Source organism: Acanthisitta chloris, unplaced genomic scaffold (genome assembly GCF_000695815.1).
Source record: "Acanthisitta chloris isolate BGI_N310 unplaced genomic scaffold, ASM69581v1 scaffold8141, whole genome shotgun sequence".
NCBI classification, from domain to species: domain Eukaryota; kingdom Metazoa; phylum Chordata; class Aves; order Passeriformes; family Acanthisittidae; genus Acanthisitta; species Acanthisitta chloris.
The window spans coordinates 81,069-99,638 of record NW_008654324.1 but is presented as its reverse complement, the minus strand read 5'-3'; the positions used below and the strand labels follow the sequence as shown (position 1 = coordinate 99,638).

Sequence of the window (18,570 nt, the reverse complement as noted above, 5' to 3'; positions counted from 1 at the left end):
GTTTTGGTTTTTAGTCTCCTGTAAATATTGCTGTTTATATATATATATATCAGGGAAAGCTGATTGTATTTCAAGTGGGTCAGGGAAGGCTTCTGGGGCAGGGAAAAACATAGCAAAAGTTACCAGAAGCTCTGCACAGACTATCTGGTGAGATTTGTGTTGTAGAGACTTAAGCAAAGAAGCAGGAGCTTAACTGATTTGCCTGTAGCCTCCTGGTTGAGGAGCAAAGGTCAGAGAAGGGCAGGTGGCCAGTCCTGCCCACGGTGGGCACTGCTCCTGCAAGGGCACAGGATGCTGCTGCCTCCATGCAGTGCCCTTCCCTGGGCTGCTGCTGCATTTGCTCTGCCAGGTAGCATCAGGAAAGCTCTCTGATCCCACAGGGTACTTTTTTCCTCTGAATTCCCAGGAGATTGTACTGGAACAAAACATCACCATGGGTCTGTGTGCAGTAATGACCTGTCTGCAGTTTCTCAGTGCTGCTGGTGATAAGCATGTCTCCACCAGACACGAATTTATTAGCAGTGTTCTGCCAAGGAAAGCAGATGTTGGATTTCATTGACTTGATATTTGTGGCAGATTTGCACGGATTGTTTCCTATTAATTTTCCTGATTTTTTTTTTTTTAATTTTATTTTTAGGATAAGCTGTGGAGTTGCCTGCTTATTCTTTTCTTGTTGTTATTTTAAATACGTTGTGAAATGGTGGGAATGGTAACATCAACACTCATGGAATGACATGACCTGTTTGAGAAACACTTCGGTTTTGAGCATGAGACACCTTTAAGGACAATACTCATGCAACAAGAAGGCTGTTCCTTTGAGAAAATGGCTATTATAACCTCTGACCCTTTGTCAGAGGGCCTCAGCATCTGCGATAACACTGCTGGCAAGATCCTGTGGCATTTGGCCACGTTTCACCCCAGGAGAGGTGAAATGCTGTCTGCATGCTGCTTGTCAGCTGGAAAGTCTGGGGCCAGCAGATGCAGGGAAGGCTTCTCTGCAGCAGTTTGTCCCTCTGCCTCCTGTTATTGGAGCTGCTCCTGCCTGCACACCAGAGTGTGTTCATCCACGTGCTGGTGCACAGGTCATGGGTGAACAACCCTTGTGTGGGATGGAGCAACAGCTAATTCAGGAAACAACCATTGGTAGCATCAGGAAAGACAGCCACACTGCAAGATTTTCTTGTGGGGAGGAGAGGGGTGAGGTTTTTTACACTACTTGCTCCTGGTAGAGAGCAAGAAGCAGCAACTCTCCTGCTTCTATTTTGCTCTTGGCAAAGTGCTTTATCTCCTGGCTGGGATACTGGATTTATCATTTTGAGGAGGATTGAATTAATTTGTTCCCTGGATTTTGATTTATCACTGTTCTTTGGTTTAGCTTGGCTTTTTTTTTATTGAAGTGTGCTTATCATTATTTCTGAGAATTTTAGGAGAGGAGGATGAGATTTAGAGAGGCCACGACCTGCTCTGGTGAGTGGAATCTTTCTAATGACCACAAGAGGCTGTGCCTGTTGTTCTGTACAAACCATCACCAGAGTAAGTGAAAGAGCCTCTTAGATTTGCCATCCCCTGCAATGAGAAATAATAGAATAAATAGGGAAAAGAGAATTGCATGAAAAGTGTGTTGGCAGTTGGCCCTGCAAAGCCACAGTGCCTGCAGTGAGGGAGAACTCTTGGGCTGTTCCTTTGCCAGACTTTTTCACTGGCTCAGCTGGTGGGGCTTAGATGAAAGTCAGTTGATACTCTGCAGGAGCCAGTTTTTTCATCATATCTCCAGTTCACATGGCTATTTTAGGAAGGTGCCATGCAACCCAGGGAGCCTCTTGGCCCCCTGTTCCAGGCACTGTGTTTTGTCTCTAACTCTTTGCCAAACTTCAGCAGAGCCAACATTTCCATGGAAAGCATCATCAAAGGGGCATCAAAATGCAAAGCTGGCACTGAAGTCAACTTTATCCAGCTTGTCTCATCTTAAAGCCATTTTTTTTGTGCATGTCATTCAGTTGGGTCTTTAAGTGTTTGTCCCTGCCTGGCTAGTCCTGAGACCCTGAGGTTGGGAATGGCTCTGTACAGTCCCTGCAATTGCTGTGGGTAAATATCCCATGAATGCTGGGATGGGAGTGTGCTGAGCCAGGATGGCCTCTGCTGTCCTTGGGAGGGATGGGGGTGGCACTTAGAGTCACCTGGTGAGGTTAAGATTGGTCCTACAAGATAGTTTGCCATAGCACAGAGGGTGAAAGACATAGCTAGCCACTGTGGTGCTTTGCTGGCTGTTTCGCACTAAGCTTCTGTTAGGTTAATAGCAAGATAACAACTGATTTAAGGCACAACTCTGACCCTATTAAAATTAATGGCAAAATTAATTGACTACACTGGAGCCAGGATTTAAGCCAAAACGTTTCTTTATGACTTGAAGATTAGGAAGGAGAGACACTGTGTCCAGAGACAAACTGCCCCTGTAAATCTGGTGGAAGCTCTGCCATTGCCTTCAAAGGGAGCACAGCAGGTTTGTCGTGTCTGTGTGAGCCAGGCTGCAGTGCCATGGTAGGTGACTGGGCTGGTGTGGGCAGGCACTGAGAAAAACTGAGTTTTTGAATCCAGAGCTGACCTGTTGTGTTTTGCAGGGGGTATTGGTGAGTCCAGGAGGCTGTGAGGGGAGGGCAGCTGTGCAGAGGAGGCATCACTTGGGATCTTGCATTGCACCCCTCACTGGAAAAGGAGGTGATGGAGAGACACACAGTGGGGTGTGGTGGTGCAGTTTCCCTTCCCCAGATCTTCACCCATGGGAGAGTGAGGCATTTCTAATCCCCATCCATCAGTTTCACCCTGAGCACCTTCCACTACTGTTATTGGGTGACAGGTATTGATGCTGGTCAGTGAGGACCCACAGGCTGCAAACAGGCTCCCCAAAAATGTGCATCATGGCGTTTTTGGAGACCTATGTGGGTTCTTCAAAAAGATTCCATAGAAAAGCTGGTATAAACTCAAACTTCTGTTTGTTATTTTTCTGCTTATTCCTTAAAGCTCTGAGCGACTCCAAGTGCTGGAACACAACGAGGCTTTGGTCTCCCAACAGACACACCAGGAAACTCTGAGGTCATTTAAACCATTATAACTTTTTCCTTCTTCCCCCCAGCTGCAAGCAGGCCCCTTCCTTCCAGAAGGCAGGCAAAGGCTTTTATTTTCCTGAGATGTGCCTAGTTAGGGCAACTCTATATTGCAATACATTCTTGCATCTGATTTTGTATTTTGATCAGGCTCTGCATGCTCAGGGGCCAGACTTGAGCTGGCAGGTTGTACCAAAGTCAATGAAGCAATGCTGATCCGAGGCAGCTGAGGAGCTGATCTTAAATGCCTTTAGGACCAAAGGAAAAAAAAAAACCACCTAAATGCCAATGAAAATCCAAAGTCAGTATAGGGGCTTCAGTACTAAGCTTTGAAATCTCTTACAGGCTTATGAATTACAGAAGAGAGGTTTGGATAAAAACCCAAAACCCTTACAGGAAATTACTGATGATGCTTTATAGGTGGTTAACTGCAGCTCAGGTAGGGATTTGGAGATGAAATCCTGTAACTTTCCAGGCTGGTTCTCTGAGCTTGTGCACCTGCAAAGCAGCACTGCTGCCACTGAGTCACCAGCCAAAAGCAGATGGAAGAATTCTGGGACCCTCTCATGTCACTTTGTGGATGTTGGGTCAGTGTGGCAAAGAGACAGCATTGCCTCCTGTGAGTGGGAATATTTTTGTTATCTGTATGATGTTCTTCAACACTCTGACTGCTTGAACCACCCTGATGTATCTGTTTGAGGAATAACTGAGCCATTTTTTATAATCTATGTACTAATGACACACCACAGCCCAATTTCTTACTTTTAGAACTGTAGGCTTAAGGCTGTGTGCTGGCCACTTATCCAGTGAAAATTGCTCCCCTTTCTCTCTCATCGCTGGATGCATCAGTGCAGGTGTTTTTTTTCTGCCTGTAAAATACCTTCTGGAGCTACTCACCTGCCACTGAAGTTTAGTTTCACGTGGTTACCCTGCCAGAAGCTTATGGAAATAAGGTGCACAGTTCAGTGCAGCTGAGACTAAATCCCTGGTGTCACACTTGGGTGTTTCCAGAGCCCCTGGAGGTGCTCAGGAGCATCCATGCCTGAACAAAAGGGTTTATCTTGGCAGGAAGGAAAGAGGAGAACTGGGCAAGAAGTTAGCTCCTTCCAAAAGATTTCTCATGGAATTGAGGGTATGAAAGGTGGAAAGCCTTGTTGGATGTGGGATGGTTTTAAAGCTCCTGTATGCAGGACCTTGGCACAGCCACCTTGTCCCTGGCCAGGTCACACTTACCCATTGGTGCAACATGTGCACTTGGGCTGCTGAGCCCAAGCCATTGCTGGGATGCATGCACAGACCTTGGAGCATTTCAGTGGTAGAAACAGTTCCCAGTTTTGTCTTAATTACCTGCAGCTTATGTATAATCCTCTCTTCTTTGGCCAAAGAGTTGTTAGAGTTCGGGGGTTATTTTTGGCTTTCCCTAGGAGTGAAAACTCCAGACCTTCTTAAAACAAAAAAAGGCTTAAAAATAGAAGCCAGTGACAGATATGGCCCAGTGATTTCTCTGTAATTTGCCCAGTTCTGGGAGGAGAAATCTGGCCCTGGAGGGAGTGCGACACACTGGGGTTTGCTTCTGACCCAAACCCTTTGCAATTCCCCATTCCTAAACTGCCCTTAGGAGATGTGTTATTCTGTCAGATTTCTTTTGGCTTAAGGTTGTTTTTTTTTTAGATTTCCTGTTTACACCCTGTCTAATTACCCTTTTCTTTTTTGTATTTTTTTCCTAACTGGATGACACACATGGATGTCTAAAAATATTGCATGAGACAACTAGCTTCAAATTGGGAGGATGTTTCTGTCCAAGAGAAATAGAATAAATATCCTGCATATGTTGTTTTTTATTTTCCCCCAAGTAAACATTAAGGCTCAGGATATCATAGGGAATTGGTTTAACTAGCCAAGAAGTAGGGTTTTTTTAATCTGTCTGTCTTGTTGGTTTCATGGATGTCTAAAAATATTGCATGAGACAACTAGCTTCAAATTGGGAGGATGTTTCTGTCCAAGAGAAATAGAATAAATATCCTGCATATGTTGTTTTTTATTTTCCCCCAAGTAAACATTAAGGCTCAGGATATCATAGGGAATTGGTTTAACTAGCCAAGAAGTAGGGTTTTTTTAATCTGTCTGTCTTGTTGGTTTCATCTTTAAAATCATAGGGAATTGGTTTAACTAGCCAAGAAGTAGGTTTTTTTTAATCTGTCCGTCTTGTTGGTTTCTTTTTTTCTTTAAAGGATAGATGTTTTGGAAAATCTGCCTTGAAGAATTTAGGTAGATAATTTGTCTTATTTTTTTTGTCACAAGTGAGATGGAGGACAGAGTGATTTTTTCCTCCCACCTATAGAAAACCTTTATGATTACATTAATTTGCTATATAGAATCACAGCCTCACCCTATGCTTTAATTTCCACACATGGATATTCTGAGAATTGTGTTTCTTTTTCTTCGTTATCTGCCCTATTTTTACTGCAGATTTGGGTAAATCAGGTTCTTGCTCACATCTTAGTGTCTGGAAGTTAGGAAGGTTGAAATTTTTTGATAAAACTATTTTTGCATTGGACAGTGTTTGTGTCTTTTCCATTCCTCTCCATTTTTGAGTTTTTTATTGCTTACTTGTGTGCAGAGCCTACAAGTGACTTTAGGAAGCAATAAAAAAAATTCAGTATCTCAGTATGGCTTCACCAAAAATAGGGCTGTGTCATGTCTCTCCACTAATTTCATTCACTATTGGGAATGAGATGAGATCCAGAGATGCTTCATAAATTTTATGCTGCTACTTCTTTTACTGGGTAATAGCTTAAATATTAGTAGGCTTTTAAAAATAACTGCTAAGAAGATCCAATCTGGGGGCATGTTGCAAAAATATAACCAAATTGTTCATTTGCACAGACAATGTAAAATCAATGAGAATAGGCTGAGAATATAATGTGTGTGTATATATATATATCTCAAGACTGCTCACACCAGCTCTTAACTGAGCCAGGCAGCTGTGCTCATCCCATGATGGATTGGTCCAAACCTCATAGAAAATCAATCACATTGTTCAGATTAGCAAGGTGTCCTGAATTAAAGATGAAACAAGTAAGGACTTCAGGATGTTGGGTCATTGAGGAGCTCAGTGCCCTGGGAGGTGGAGAGCCATTCTGAGTCCCTTCCCAGAGCCTGAGGAAACAGGTCTGTGAGCGGATGTGCTGCAGGGAAATAAATCACACCAGTGTCACTGGGGGAGTTAAAAATGAGTCTTTTGCTGCTTTGGCTCCAGGAGCTCAGCTGGTTTCTGAGCTGCAAGCACTCATCCAGGACCAGAATCCTTTGTGCATCCATTGATGCCATAGTCATAAAGTTCTCTTTATGAAGCTCTCCAGCTTTTCTTCAGACAAGAGGAGAGGACTAGACTGTTCATACCTGTGACTGTGCTGGAGCAGATGGTGTTGCTGCCCCACAGTCATGTCACACCTCTGTGTCTCTGTGCTGGGACAATGCAGGACTGGTGGAAAGTGACTGACAATCCAAAGCTTGTAAGGTGGTCTTGCAGCTGCTGAAGTTTTTGGTTGTGTCTCCTGTACAAAAATAAGGCTTGTAAAATGTGAGTACTGCCTTGTATATCAGAGCCCTGTCTGTACAGGGGGCAGCTACATGTGAGGAGAGAGTTGTCTACTGGAGATGACCTCTCTGGTGGGCGACATTCCTGATGTAGGATGGGCTTGTGCTTCTGTGTGATAGTAATTGAGAGTGATATGCTTCTGATTGTGTTTGTAAGAATGAGTAAGCCAAGTGAAGTGCTCTCTGCCCCATCAGGAATGGGGTGGGGATACTTGGAGTGAGCTCCTGCACAGCTGCAGGAATCAGGGTGCTGGTTGCTTGAAGCCTTGGGTCTGCAGGAGGGGAGGATAAGGGCTTGGACTGTCCAGGTTAACAGCACTGTTTTTAGGGATTGGAGCCTGCAGATCAAAGCTGGTTGTCACACTGGCAGATTGGTGTTCCTCGATCAGGCTGTGGTGCCACACAGTGAGTATCCATGTTGTGTCATAGTCCAGGTGGAGAGGGTGTCTTGGCAGGGATGTAACCCTCAGGTGTGTGGGCAGAGGGGTGAAGCAGCAAGTGGAAAGGGCTCCAGAGCTACAGCCAGCAACAGGCCCTTCATGGCCCTGGACACTGCTGGTATGTCCCACCATGTGTTCCTGGTGTGACCTGAGGACACAACCACACAGAGCTCTGGGGATATAGGTGGGAGCTGACAGGTTTATCACAGCAATGGCATTTAAAGGTGCTTTGTCACCCACCCAGCACCCTGACATCTCCAACTTCTTGAGATGGAGCTTTTCAGTACTCTGGGAAGTGGCTGCATGATTTCTGAGATGAGATTCCTGGAGTCTCAGGTACTAAATGTTGTCTGTTTCTATATCTGTAAATCAGACTTCTAAGCTGTTTCCTTATGTTTTCTCATCAATAAAATCAGGGATAATTACATCTTGCCTATCTTCAGGGGTGTCACGAGGTTTAATTACTTTTGAGGTGCTTTGTAATTACCTTGGGTAGCTGACTAGAAGCACAGACTATGCTCAGTATTTCTTTTATGTTTTAGTCCTCCCAGCTACCTTCCTTTCTCCTCAGCACAAGGCTTTGAGGATGTGTTTGCTATAATAGAAACCTTTTTTACTTAACAACAGACAACCAAGGCAATTAAAACAGTCAGAAGTGATTAATGTGATTTCACTGGGTGAAAGCTAAAGCAGCTCGCAATTAAATAATGGCAATCCTTGTGCTATCTCAGGGCAACAGATGGGGAATGATTTAAAAACACTATTGGATCAGACACTTCACAACAGGGGCAGATTGGTAACAGTGTGTCAGAGCCAGAAATATGCTCCACCTTGAAGGGGTGTGCTGATGAAATGATTAATTGGTGGCAACATGTGACTTAGTTCTGAGCCTGCAATGGCAGACCATCAGCTCCTGGGAACAAATGGACCTGTGATTGGATCGTAATGGGTTTAAGGGCTCTAGGCAATGTGTTCAGAGAGAGGATAAATCTCAGGGAGTGTGCTGGAAGCTGGAATTGGAATGGTGCAGCTTTGCTTCCAGAACCCAAAGGATGTAGAGCTGGAAGTGGTACCTTGCTGGGAGGGCAAGGCACAGGGCTGGGGCAGCTCTGGGGTGATGTCTCCATGGGGTGCAGCACCCAGGAGTGCACCCACAGTTTGCACAAAGACATCACCACCATCTCAGTGATGGTGCAGCCTGTGCTCTGCACCCCTGTGTGCACGATGTGTCGCTCTTCATCTGGCACTTCTGTGCAGATTCATCTTCATAGCAGTAGGAGGAAGGGAAAGAAAGAGATTTCTTTCTGCTTGAGTTGCCCTGCAAATGGTCCTCCTACCAGTATTGCTGTTCTGGTCAGAGCTGTGATGTTTAGCAGCACTGTAAGTTGCCAGTGTTGGTGCCACAGATCTGCAGCCCATTTACTCCAGACACTAGAGAAAGTTGTGCCCAGAGATGCTCATCTCTGACCTGTTTACAGAGCTTTTCAGGAGGGGACTCCCTCTCGCCTTTTGCTCAACATGAGCTCAATTAGTTGAGACAATGAAGCTTTGTGAATTTGGGTTCTCAGGGCTGAAGGGCTGGTGACAGAGGCTGCTGTGTCTCAGCAGCCCTCGCTGTGCAAACGGCTGTGCACTGAAACGGGGGCAGCACTGGGGGGAGGTGTCTCCAGTGATTCTGCAATCATGTATAAATTGTATTTATTTGTAAGTCTTTGTAAGGTTTGGGTGTGCAGCGTGCTGGGGCAGGAGGTGATGAGAGGGTGCTGGTGGCTGTAGAGCTCAGCCTTGTCCTTGTCCTCATCCCTGTGGAGTCAGAGAGGGATGTGAAAGGAGAAACCATTGCATGTGGCTGTTTAATCCCTCTGGGAGCTCCTATCTAAGCAAACCACCCCCAGCCTCTGCTAGCAGCTCAGAATTTATAGTCCGTGAGAAGCTTGTGCTGTCAGGAAAATGAGTTACTTTGAGGCTGGGAGAAGAAATATAAAAGCCAGGTTTCCTTCACCAGCTCTCACCCAGAGAGTACTGCAAAGCTGGTCCTCCCTGAAGCTGCTGAAAGGCCCAGAATTAGAACAGATATTAAATAATGTAAAAGCTTTCATCGAAATGTATTAGATTTCAAAGGGCAGATATTAAAAGGGCATAATGTGCAGCTATTTCTGACTTGCCTCTTAAAGAGAGAAAGGGACTTTGTTTGCAGGAGATAAATGTGACATGAAATAGGTGCTGCAGATATAGCATCAGAGGTTGCAAAGCTCATCCCATTCTTAATCATGCAGTTCAAGCACCTTCTTGATGTGTGCAGCACCTATATAAGAATCCTATGGAGGCAATGACTTCTAATGCTTGTGGGAAGATAGCCAAGGGAGAATGTTAATGTGCTGGTAGAGACTCCATCTCTACTAGACACCAGGTCAATGGACCAAATCTGGGCTGATCCATCTGCAGGGAGAGTTGGATAGATTAGGGATTTGTGCATCCCTAAGTTATCTACTCAGGAGAGCAAAAGGCTGTGGCTGCTGCTTGTGACTGTGGTACTGGCCAGGCTGGTTCATCCTCAGGTTTAATTCCCACAGCATTTATGTCATTTTTATCTGATCCTGACTGCTGCTAAGCACCCTTAATTCCAGCTTGAAGCTGATGGGAGCTAAGAGTGCTGAGACAGCTCCCTAGACCAAGTCCTTGGAAAAGGACACTGGGCTCAGGCACTGAGACAATTCCCTTATCCATGCAGATTAGACACTTGCTACATGCTGTCCTTGTACCCGAGCCACACGTGCTCCAGTGCAAGCTGGGAATCCTGCCCTTCCTCATGGGGGTGTGTTGCTGTCTTTGCAGATGACAGAGGGCAGGCACTGCCAGGTTCATCTCCTCGATGACAGGAACTTGGAGCTGCTGGTTCAGGTACAGACCTCACTCTTTTTGGGTACTGGTAGCACAGTGCCAGATTTCTCTGCTTCTTTTCTTTTGGGGGCTGTTGCATAAGTGATGGTTGAAGGAAAGTTTTATCCCTTACTAGAGAAAGTCAAAGAAGTGGAATAAACAGGCATGCCCAGGTACATGTGTCTTTCCTCACACCTACATTAGCAGGAGGGTTTCCTTGTGCATGGTGAGCAAAACATCTGACATCAGTTTTGCATGAATTTTTTGCTTTCACCAAAATTCATACAGTGTATTAAAGACACTCTTTGTGGTGATGGGTTTTTTGGCATTTAGATGGGAAGAAAAGTCTGTAGTTTTGAGGATGTTTTGCTCCTATAACAGAACCCAAAGCACAAGATCCTCGAATACACAATATTTTCTTAATTGAAAAATCCTTCTTGCTGCAAGTGCAGGAAAGCCTGGGCTGTTGCCTTCTCCCCCAGCAAGAAAAAAAAGTAGTGCTCAGTTCATGCCCTTGAGTTTAATGTCATGGATTAAGTACAGAATTGCCTCTCCATGCTCCACACATCCCACACAGTTCCATAGAGATGCCCCAAGTCTGATGGAGCCACTTCTGTACTGAGTTGTACAACAGGTTTTAACTTGACCACGTGTACTTAAATGTCAGTATGTGCAGAGAAAAGTTTTATTATATATAAAAAGCCTGGACTGAAATGAATTAAATTACTTTTATTCTTTCAATAGCCCAAACTTTTGTCTCGGGAGTTACTGGACCTGGTGGCCTCACACTTCAACTTGAAAGAAAAGGAGTATTTTGGGATAACCTTTATCGATGATACGTAAGTATGTTCATTTATTTTAAACAGCTGTGTGATGATTGCAATGTGAAACCTTCTCTCTGACACTGTGGCAGCTTGGTGTGATGGAAAAATGACTTTCTCTTTCAAAGAAAAAAGATTTTCCTACCTTGTGCTGCTTGGCTGAGGAAAGGGGAAGGCACGAAACAGAAAATATTTGTTAAATGTCTTCTGGGCACAAACCAGAGAATATTTGTAAAATACCTTCCTCATGCTTTCACTTCTGTCTCAAGAGAAAAAACTGATTCAGCAATAATTTTCCATGTGAACACCCTCAGCTTTCCTCCTCTGCACTTTTAGTCACAACAAAAAGGGTTTGCGTTTATTTTCCAAATGAATTGCTCCAATTGCTTTGCACTTGAATCTCAAATGTATTATTGAGTCTTTTAAACCCAAATTTCCCAAGCAGCAGTGAAATATGAGGTTAGTCCTTCCCATAAACTATTTTGCTTTGGCTGGGGCTGGGTGTGATGCTAGGTCCAGGCTCTGGAGCACCACAGGAGATCTGCTTCCATGGCATTAACCCAGAGTCAGCTGGGATAATTGAAATCTCAGCTGGTGTTTAGGCTCATCTGTCAGCGTGGCACTGAAATGCTTCCCCATGTCTGCTGGGTACAGGACTGAAACCCACAGGCAGGATTCTGCTCTCCAGAGCATCTCCAGAGGACTTACCTTGATCTCCCCCAAAAAAGCTGGAGCAGAGCTGCTTAGGGCAATGGGGACATGGAGTTGTGCTCTAATTCAGCCCCTAAATAAACCTCTTCTTGACTAACAGAAATAACATTAGCTCCTGCTACTTTCTGTTGCTGCTTTTTGTGGAGTCCTGGATGGAAACCTTCACCTACAGATGATGTCAGAGCTGTGTTTGGGACCACCCTGCTGAGGAAGATCCCATATGCAGGACTGGCCTTGGGATCAGGGCTGGTGTTCCTGGAGGTGGTGGGAGCAGCTCACTCTGGGTCCCTGACCCCACCACTGTGTTACATTTACCAACCACTCTCATCCTGGGCTATCCCTAGAATATTTTTGCCATATGGTTGTCCTTTCACGTGTTGGAAAACACTTTTTTGCAGCTCTTCTGTAAATCCCTTGAGGATACCGTTTGCACTTGGTTTATTTTTTCCCCCAGAAGAGCTGCCATGAAATTCTTCTGGAGGTTTTTGGTTGCTGGCACTCTCTCTTGGTGAGCTTTAAAGTGCTGCCAGGGGATTACCTAAAAGCTGTTGGCTTCCCCAGAAACACCAGTGGGATTCCAAGCCTGCTGTGGGTGTATGGAGCAGGGCTGGGTGCTTGGAGGGAGTAGTGGCCTCTGGAGGGCACCCATGGCCCAGGCTGTTGGGGCAGCCACAGACATCTCTGCTCCCCATTGGCCAAAGGCTCCTCAGGGTTTGAATCATATACTGCTTTGGGTTGGAAGGGACCTTAAAGATACCTTCCATCCCCTGCCATGGGCAGGGACACCTTCCACTAGCCCAGGTTGCTCGAAGCCCCATCCAACCTGGCATTGAACACTTCCAGGAATGGGGCAGCCACACTTTTCTGGACAGCCTGCTTTGAGGGGGTTTGGTTTTCTTTCTAGCTTCCTTCCCACTTCAGTCAGAGAAGTCTCTGCAGAGAGAACTGCCTCGTTTAAGGAGTGTGCCTGCAAGAAACCTCTCTGCTCTGAAAATGGGCATTCATGTCACTCTGGGGCTGGGGCAGAACAGAAGGAGTTGGGGATGCAGCCACAGAGAGGAGCTGTCCCTGTGCAGCAGAAGAGATGAGACTCATTTCTGCTGCAGGCAAACATCCAACCCCTGCTACGGATCACATCCTCTGCCTAGATAGGAGAAGTCCATCCAAGTGTCCCCATGTATAGCAAAGAAGGGTATTTCAATAACATTGAGGTTTTCCGGGTGCCATGCTGTGACTTCTGTGCTGCAGCTGAAAATACAACTGCAAAGAGTGTTCTTGAATGTCCTGAACTGTCTGAAAATCTGCAAGTTAGGAAAAAAATAAAAGGATATAATTTGATGAGTTGTTTCCCTGCCTCACAGTTGAATCTTGAACCTTTTATAGTAACACTTGGAATAAACACGAGAACTGAAAAGACCTCATTTCTGTATTTCCCATCCCAGTTTTAACCTTCTCCCCACCTGTTTCCACAGAGGTCAGAGTGTCTGGCTGCAGCTGGATCACCGTGTCCTGGACCATGACTTACCCAAGAAACCAGGGCCGGCAACTTTGTACTTTGCTGTTAGGTGAGTAATTGTTTCCACCAAGAAAACATTACCACTTGGGTTTATTTATCACTAGGGGGGTTTGTTTAAAAGAGCTGATCAAGGCTTTGATAAAGGAAATAAATGTCAAAGTGATGTGCTATTTTCAGAAGGAGATTAGGCCCTGGATAACTGCTGGTCTCTTTTATATATAACTATGAAATAAAGTAGGTTTGAACCTGATGCTTTTTAAAGTGTTACTAGGATATTATTCCTAGGGTGTGTTTTATAGGGTTTTGGCTTTTTTTTGGTTTAAAACCTCATATTTTGCATATCTTCTTTGCTTGACTTGTCTTGAAGTGTGCTAAATTGTAAGACAGTTTATTTAAACAATCATACTTAGTTTTTTCCTTCTGTTTACTTAAGGTTTGTCTGTACTTGAAAGGGATTGCTGATGGCTGCTTTGCTCATACAGCTTAAGCCAGTCCCCAGGAGAGAATAAAACCCCTGGCAAAATGATGATTTTGGCCAATGTAATTGCATTACTTTGCTGGCAAAGCTCTGCTGGTTAAGGGCCTGAAAAAAACCCATGTCCACAAGACAGAGCTGTGCTGGCAGAAAAGACTAAGCATCATATTCTTACTATTGCTGGAGTTTTTGTTTCCCTTACAGTCTATGAGGAAAATGAGAGCAGACTGACCTCATTTGCTTTTCAGATCTTGGTAAATTTATGCCTTGTGTGATTAATTATCTGAAGCTCTTCCAAGGCAGAGCCTCTTGTGTAGCTGGGTCGGTTGTCACCGTTGCTTCACCACATCCCCCACACCCTGGTCATCGAGGGAACAGAGCAAACAAGAGGCACTTTGTTTTGGCTAAATGTGTGCTGATTTGTGATGGTGTTCAGAGCTCAGTTTCCCTTCCCCACTTTTTACAGAAAGAAAAAAATCCATTTTAAATGGGATGATGGGGCTCTTCACTATATTCACTGTGTGTTTAGCCTTCCAGATCTTCATCAAAGCCTGTAACAGCCCAAGAAAGCTCTGAAGGCAATCCTATGACCTGAGCATTTCTTTGGTTGGGATCCTGTTGGTTCATGATGTTCATGTTGGTCCTCTCTGTTGTAAGATGGTCCTCAACAGGACAGGGTGTACAGAGACTGGGACAAGAGTTAATGTGTGAGGAGTGGGTTTGGAGACATCAACTTCTAGAAGCTATTTTTAAGCCTGACTACTCCAGATTCGTGAGATCCAAAACAAGGTACCAAGGAGGTGGACAGTGAGTGAGATGCAGAGCAGGAGGAGGAGGATACAGAAATAATTAGCAATACAGCAACTGTCTGATTTGTAGAAAATAGATATTCCAGCAGAAAAGACACTTCAAAACCTGCAGCTCTCTACTTTGGTAAACTCTTTGGTTAAGTAAACAACTCCAGGCCTTTGCTACATGACACATGCCCTAGGTGGTTAGTTCAGACACTTATCTTGTGTGAACACATTTACCTTGTCATAGCCTATTCCTTAATTCAACTCCCATGAGAGCAGCTGAAAATACAGTTAGAGCTGTTGAAAAGTGTGCTTGGGCGTGGGGTGAATGGCACAGAGGGGACAGGCAGAGGGCCCAGTGCTTGATGCTCATTCCCTGGGCTGGACAGGCTCCAGCCCTGCATGGTGTGATAGCTGTGGGTGCTGCAGCAGGGACAGGGTGGCCCTTGGGCTGGGTGAGCTCTCCTGCACCATCCATTCCTTCTGATTGCTTGAAACAGGCTCAGCCATGAATAAATACAGCTTCAGTGTCACTTCCATTTGAGATGCAAGACTAATGAGGCAGGGCACTGAGCTGCTGTTCTCCTAACCAGAGGCAAATGTGCTGCAGCATCAGTTCCCAGTGTCTTTTGACACTGTACTGGACAGTTTCCAGTAATATTTACTGGAAATGGGGGAATCCCCAGACTCCTGATCTTGCCTCTCCTTTTGTCATCACTCCTCATCCTTGGGCTTTTGCAGTTCAATAAGGAAACACATGATAATCCTTTAAGATTTTTAATTACTGTCAGCTGGCATCAACTCAATCCAGTCACCTAAGTTTTCCTATGGTACACACAGCTGACTGGCTCTATAATGCAGATTTAGGACTTCTAGAAGTGTCACTCTAGTTTCAAGGATGCTGACAGCAGTGGAAATAAAAGCAGAATGAACACTTCTTGGTGTTCTCAAACATGTCTGTCATACCTTGAGCATCCTTATCTCTGTGGTCCAGTGTTACCCATCTGTACTGGGGTGATAAGAGTGTACAGCTTGTACCATGGAGAAGATAGATCACAGGGACAGGGCTGGGGCAGGGGATATGCCCCCACCCAGTGTCCTCTACCTCAATCTATAGATCCTGCTCCTCCCTAAATTCAGTCTCCTGCTTTATACCAGTAGTGACTGGGAGCTGCCTCTCTCCAGAGCCAGGGGTACTGTCCTGCTTCTGAGGGTAATTAAACCATGTCTGACTCTGGTTGAAAGAATGTGCAAGTGCAAATGAGGTCCTTAGTTGATGAAAATAACCTTTCTGGTGCAGTGGAGGGAGGAAGGCATTAGCAGGCTGAGGAAGGTCCATGCTAAGAAGGACTGGTCTGGCAGCAGGTTGGGAAAGAACAAAGAGTGAGGGTCCTGTTCTCTGCTCTGCATTTATGGAAACACTCACTTGTATTTAAAGTAAACTTTAGCAAAGTTGCTGAAAAAAAGAATTATATCAGGTGTGATCAAGAGAGGGTAGAAATACCTGTGGCTCCTAGGGAAAGGTGAGTCATGGAAATGTAAAATAGCATTTCAGCTGTCTGGGGCAGGCTGCTGGGCTCAGGTCTGACCCTTGGACAGGCTGCATGCCTCTAAAGTGGGTAAATTATCTGCAGAGGCATTCTGGAAAGTGCTTTAAATTAATTTGATGCAACATGCTGTAGGAATGTGAAATATTACAATTACTATTTAATGTGTCACTTGTCTCAAGTCACAACATAAACACTGCTAATGTTCCTAACACATGTGACAGGCCCCAGCTTTACTGCCCCTACCACACACCCCATGCTGCTGCTGTGGTCTTCTTCCAGTGTCAGGCAAATCCTTCATGCCAAGAGATCAGTGGCTGAAGCTTGAGGCTGTGAGGAGCCTTAGGAGCACCAGAGAGCTGCAGGAGGGATTGGCTTGGTTCTGATACACACAGTGGGCTGTGTGTCCTATGTTGGCCATCCAACCCTCCTGCTCTTGAGACACAGAGAAGCCCTGGGGTGATCTGCATTGCTGGGGCAGTGGTGGTGGTGACTCAAGTTTTTGTTTGGCTGGAAAAAAGGTTTATCTTCTGCCTAGCATTGTGTGGGTGTCTGGACCCAATGCATTCAGCCTGCATAAGGAGCTGAAGGACAGGTATCCTGCTTTCACATCCAGCTAAAGGAGGATTGACAGGACCACGCTCACACCAATTTGTCTCTCTTTAAACTGACTTGGCAGTTCCACACTCCTCAAATTATAGATGTGTTTTCTCTGCAGCGTTTAATGCATCTCAGCACTGTTTGGTTTGATGTCCTGTGTGAGTCAGAGAAGTGCACAGACAGGTTGTGTGCAATTTTGCCAGCAGCATACGTGATGTTTGGTGTAGCTCTACAACATACTGGGGACCCATTCGCCAACCTTAGCTGGGCCAGAGTAAGCAGTAATGGGATCACTTTGCTATGTTCTTCTGTGATGCATCTGTGGCTCTGGGAAGAGGAAGCCAGGGCTGGGAGGAAGGCAGCAAGTGCCTATAATGCTTCCAGCCCTTCCATGTAAACTCCTGGTTTGGGGGCTCCTATTGCTATTAGGATGGATGTGGCTGATGGGATTAAGCTGATCCAAAAGTGTACCTTGTGGTTTTTTGCTTGTCTCTGTTTGCTTGGAGCAAAGTTCATGGCTTTCATTACCACCTCTGCTCTCTCTTTCTGGGAGGAAGGTGGTCCACCAGCCCCTGTCCTCCAGCCAAGTGCTGGGCCAGCTTCCTCACCTGCAACTTGCTTTTTGGTGTCACATTTTCTACTGCTGTGACTTTATCTGCATAGGAGGGGGTAGGCTTTGCTCCTTTCATTTCATTTGAAAAGTCATCAGATATCTAGGATCTATTGAACCAGCAGTTGTGGTTCCCTGTGTCCTGTCAGCCTGTGATTTTCTGTTTCTTCCCTCCTAATAGGCAGGAAATGAAGTGCAGTAGCTCATAGTTCCTTTATGCTGTTTTATTGCTAGAGAACAAAACACTGAGGAAATAAAATGACTTGGGAGGAAGATGAAACCTATTCAAGAGAGTAACTGGTTTTTTGGTTTGCTTTTTTTAATTTTCAGGTTCTACATTGAAAGCATTTCCTTTCTCAAGGACAAAACTACAGTCGAGCTGTTCTTTCTGAATGCCAAGTCATGTGTACACCAGGTAAGGCTCAGCATCTTTCAGAACTCCTCGTTGTGTATCTTCTTTTCATTGCTGCACCACCATCTACACTTGGTAGGAGCTGTGTCTGATTTCTACTTTTTATTGAAGCATTTTCTAAGGAGCATGCCATGCCCCTACAGATGCAGCTCAGTCAGCTTTACCCTGATGTTTTGGGGGTTAATCTCAGACTCTGGTGTGGGTTTTTTCACTCATGGTTCAATCAGTCTAAGGGGGTTATCTGGTTCTTACAAGCTTTCCTTGGAAAACAATCCTGTATCACTAGCTGGTGGTGGAACTCAGAGTAGCCAGCCAAAGTTTTCACCTTGCTTGAGATTTTATAGGATTCTTATTCAGTATCCAGTATTCATTATTTTATGGTGGGTTCAAAAGCCTGATGTCAAAGTGGTTAATGGCAAAGTTGTGACTGTGCTTTGTACAGCAATTGCTTTCTGGAAGAGTGGAGGAAATTGGTGTCTTTTTACAACATGCTAAAGTTTGAAATATAGTCAAAGAACTTGGGGCCTCACTGGTTAAGGTTATTAAAAAGCAAATATCCATTTGACAGATCTTGCACTTAAAATGAAGGGTCTTGGCAATTCAGAGCCATCCTTAAACTGCTCCTTAACTGGAGCAGTTTAACTAGACAGGTAGCATGAATAATTTTGGAACTGGAAAATAGATCCGGTTTGGGGATGAAATTAAAAAAATGCCACACTATTGAAACAAACACTAGTCAATTCTAGAACATTTGGGTGCAAGTATATGTGTTTATGTGTATGCATAAAGCATAGGAGAAAGCGAGGGAGAAGAGAAGCATAAAGAAGAATTGAAAAAAATCAAACATTTGAAAGCAGGCTGGCTCATATTTCCCCCCTTGGCTTGCAAGGTGTGTACTCTAATTGTAGCAGCCCAAAGTGTGGCTTCCCTGTTCCTGCAAGCAAAACTGCCAGAAGCAGAGAGGGTTTTCTGTTGTGTCCAGTTTCTGTGGGCAGCAGAGGGATGAGGAGGAGCATTTCCTCCTGAGAGAAGGATCTCTGTGGGCAGCACCAGTAAGCATGTA

General features: G+C 45.0%; 1 protein-coding gene across 1 annotated transcript in view; it reads left to right on the top strand.

Annotated features, from left to right (window-relative positions):
* The window catches only part of FRMD4B (FERM domain containing 4B), an 81,946-nt gene that overhangs the window by 11,463 nt on the left and 51,913 nt on the right, over positions 1-18,570 (top strand). The window contains exons 2-5 of the mRNA XM_009083455.1: positions 9,977-10,042; positions 10,766-10,860; positions 13,026-13,118; positions 17,426-17,510. Of these exons, the coding sequence (XP_009081703.1) occupies positions 9,977-10,042; positions 10,766-10,860; positions 13,026-13,118; positions 17,426-17,510 (339 nt within the window). The remainder of the gene's footprint in view (positions 1-9,976; positions 10,043-10,765; positions 10,861-13,025; positions 13,119-17,425; positions 17,511-18,570) is intronic.